Raw genomic sequence first — 3,365 nt, 5'->3', positions numbered from 1 at the left:
TACACTCTTTAGGGTCGACTTTGTCGACCCTAATACGTAGGCATTAGGGTCGACTCTAGAGTCGACCCTAATGATCACTCTTCAGCGTCCACTCTTAGTGGACGCTATTGGTAAATAAAATGATTTTTTTTAAAATTTTTTTTAATTCATCCATACACTCTTTAGGGTCGACTTTGTCGACCCTAATGATTAGGCATTAGCGTCGACTTGAAAAGTCGACGCTAATGATCTTTTTCCCGCCTTTTGAATATTTCCCGCGAGTATATTAGGGTCGAGTTATTAGCGTCCACCTTAGAGTGGACGCTATTATTCATCTTTTGGGTCGACTATTAGCGTCCACTTGGATGTGGACGCTAATACATAACTATTAGGGGCGACTTTCAAAAGTCGCCCCTAATAGTTGAGTATTAGGGGCGACTTTATAGTCGCCCCTAATGAGTCGCCCCTGATGAGTCAGTTTCTTGTAGTGATTGGATATGAGATGGATCTTTATTGGATTTTGATCCAATTGTGGTTTTAAAAGCCACCTATGAGTGTGAAAAATTGTGTAAAGAAATATGAGTAATTCCAAATAAGTGTAGGATTCCTCTTGAAATTTAGATATTAGTAACCTAGAGTGCTGAACAATATTGCATGCAAGAAAATTCACCTGATTAATTCAATTATAGTAGATTTTCTTGTGTACCTTGATCAATTTCAAGGACAACTATACTGTCTTTCCATGGTAATTAGAATGAATTATGCTACTATTTTAGAATTTAGAAGGTTGAAAAATATGAAGAAAAAAAAAACGTGAGAGTTTTGGTAGAAGCCTTTTTCTCAACCGATATGACCATGCACATTATTTCTCTTTTGTTTTCCCCTCCTTCAGACACAATGGAGCCAGAATCAAAAGGGAATCGAAAAGATGTTTGCTTCATGCAAGCGAAGACCCAAGTTCTTGTCGGGTCACTACTCTTATAAAAGTCTCAAGACAAACACTGAGGAAACAATTTTGAGGTTGGAGTTTCCCCAAAATACTTTTTCAGCCTTATATTTAATATTATCCACCACCATTTTTCCTGAGAACTCAAACTTCAAGAATGATATCCGAGAAAAATTGTGTGAGTGCATTGATTTATCACACTTTGTTATGCTTTCTCAAAGATTGACCTTCATCATGATAAATAGTCATTTTCCTTTCTTTCTCTTTCTTTTATGTCCATAGAAAAATGTTTGCTTTTATTTTCTTTTCTTACACATTTCTTATCTATCTAGCTCCATAAATGAGGCGTGCATGTCCTATAGATTTAATAATAGATTTGCAATAGACATCGACAAGAAATGTGCAAGAGAATGGTGATTCCTTAAGAATAGGAATGAGTAATGCTACACGCACACTTATCATTTTATCTCTCGAAGCTTATGTAGTTTTTAAAACTATGAAAAATGCTAGGGGTCAATATTTTTCTCATATTTGGCTCATCTCATTTTACAAATCAACAATTAGATTTGTCAACTTATATTAACCTCACATAAGTCAATAATGGACCCCACAAATCTAATTGTTGATCTATTGAATTTGTATAAGAATATAAGTCAAATATGGAAAACTTATTGACCCCTAGCATTTCTCTAAAATTATCATTTGATCAAAATTTACGGATGATTTTAAAAGCCACATCAGCTTTGAGGGATAAAAGGATGGTGTATAGCATTACTTTACTAGGAATACAAGAAACTGGAATGGAATGATCATTTCTATTCTTTCGTTTGGTGACATGCAACACAGCAATGACCAATTTTTTTTTTTTTTTTTTTTAACTGAAATTAAATCATATTTTGCCCAAATTTCTTAAATTAAATAACTTTAAAAATTATTTCCAAAAAGTCATTATTATTTTAGGCCAAAAACAAAACAAAAAAAAATCCAAATTGGTGGCCGACCACGCGCCTCCCCAACAAAAGCACAAGTCACATCACCCTCAAAGCCCTTCGGAAGGGTGGTCACAACCACCCTTGATTAGGGTTAGTTGTGGCCACCCTTGATTTCCACCGAGTATGGTTGCTCCACCCCTAATTGGCACTGAGGGCAGTTCCCCTTCCACGAGGAGAATTTTTCTTTTCTTTTTTTGCCCAGAAAATAAAATAGAAGATTTTGTAGAATAAAAAAAAAAAATTAGGGCTATTTTATTCCCCACGAAAAGTAGCAATTCCTCAGAATTAAGACAAGAATGATTATTCGGAGAATATATAAAAGACAAAGCAAACCATAGAAATGGTTATTCTACTCCTGGACCTATATATTCCTGTCCCAACCGGCCGGAGTACAGATATATATCTTATAAACATGCATTAAAGCTTGGATCCGAAAAATTGGAACCATATATATATTCACGTTAGACAAAAATGGAAAGCTGCCTAGGTATATAGCTCTGTCTAATTTTTATTCAATATATACTTATCCCATATATACTAATGACCTAGCCAGTTAGTCTTATGAGGGATCGACCTCTTTAATTAATTAATTCTTTTGGTATGAAAACAACCATAATAATAAATAGTTGATGACAAAATTGAAAAATAGGGTCTATATATAACACAATTGTGTTCAAACTTCTTTTGGGAGATAAAGATCAAATTAATTATATTGCACCAATATATTGGAACAAGCAAACCCTAAGTAAGTAGCTGGCTACTTTTGCAATTAATGCATAGATCGATAATGGTAGCTAGGAATCTCCCTCTTTGAATTACATATATAGGAAAGAATTGTCAATTTCTTGAGTTTAATCCATGGAGAAAAGACAAGATGAAACTCTGAAATATAAGACCCTAGCTAGCCTCCAAATTAATCTGTAAGGATATAATTACCAAAAATAAGGTTGAAGAAAACCATATATTGTCTTATTAATTATATATATATAACGACCATCAACATTAGTAACTCAGAATGAACCTTAATTATGATCACGTACATATGTTTAAGTAATAAGATACCTGTTTGCTTTCTTCAATCTCGGATATCTTGAGGAAGAAGCTCAACTTCTTGTATTGCAGTCAGTGGAGAAAGAACACGAGAAGACTAGAAGATGAAGAAAGAAAAAGGAACTCATGAACACCATGCCTTACATTTTAATTAAGTTAGGAAACTAAATATATAATTATTAAAAGAATAAATAAAATCATTAATTTTGCTAATCCAATATTACATAGAAAGTAGCTAGAAACCCTACATATATATTCTTTCCCTAAATCTTTTCCCTGTAGAAATTAACAATAAATTAAACTAGCAGGCCACACTCCATTATTTAACATATTCCTCCACTGATTATATATGGAATAAAACACATCACCCCAAAACTTAAAATATATTGAACGTCAAA

The 3,365-nt window shown here is 33.4% G+C and overlaps 1 protein-coding gene across 1 annotated transcript in view; it reads left to right on the top strand.

The window, feature by feature from the left end:
• Positions 1 to 2,388: 2,388 nt before the first annotated feature.
• The window catches only part of LOC132177954 (oligopeptide transporter 4-like), a 3,644-nt gene continuing 2,667 nt past the window's right edge, over positions 2,389 to 3,365 (top strand). The window contains exon 1 of the mRNA XM_059590425.1: positions 2,389 to 2,404. Within this exon, the coding sequence (XP_059446408.1) occupies positions 2,389 to 2,404 (16 nt within the window). The remainder of the gene's footprint in view (positions 2,405 to 3,365) is intronic.

This window comes from Corylus avellana, chromosome ca4 (assembly GCF_901000735.1).
Source record: "Corylus avellana chromosome ca4, CavTom2PMs-1.0".
NCBI lineage: Eukaryota > Viridiplantae > Streptophyta > Magnoliopsida > Fagales > Betulaceae > Corylus > Corylus avellana.
This window is presented reverse-complemented; position numbering and strand designations above follow the sequence as displayed.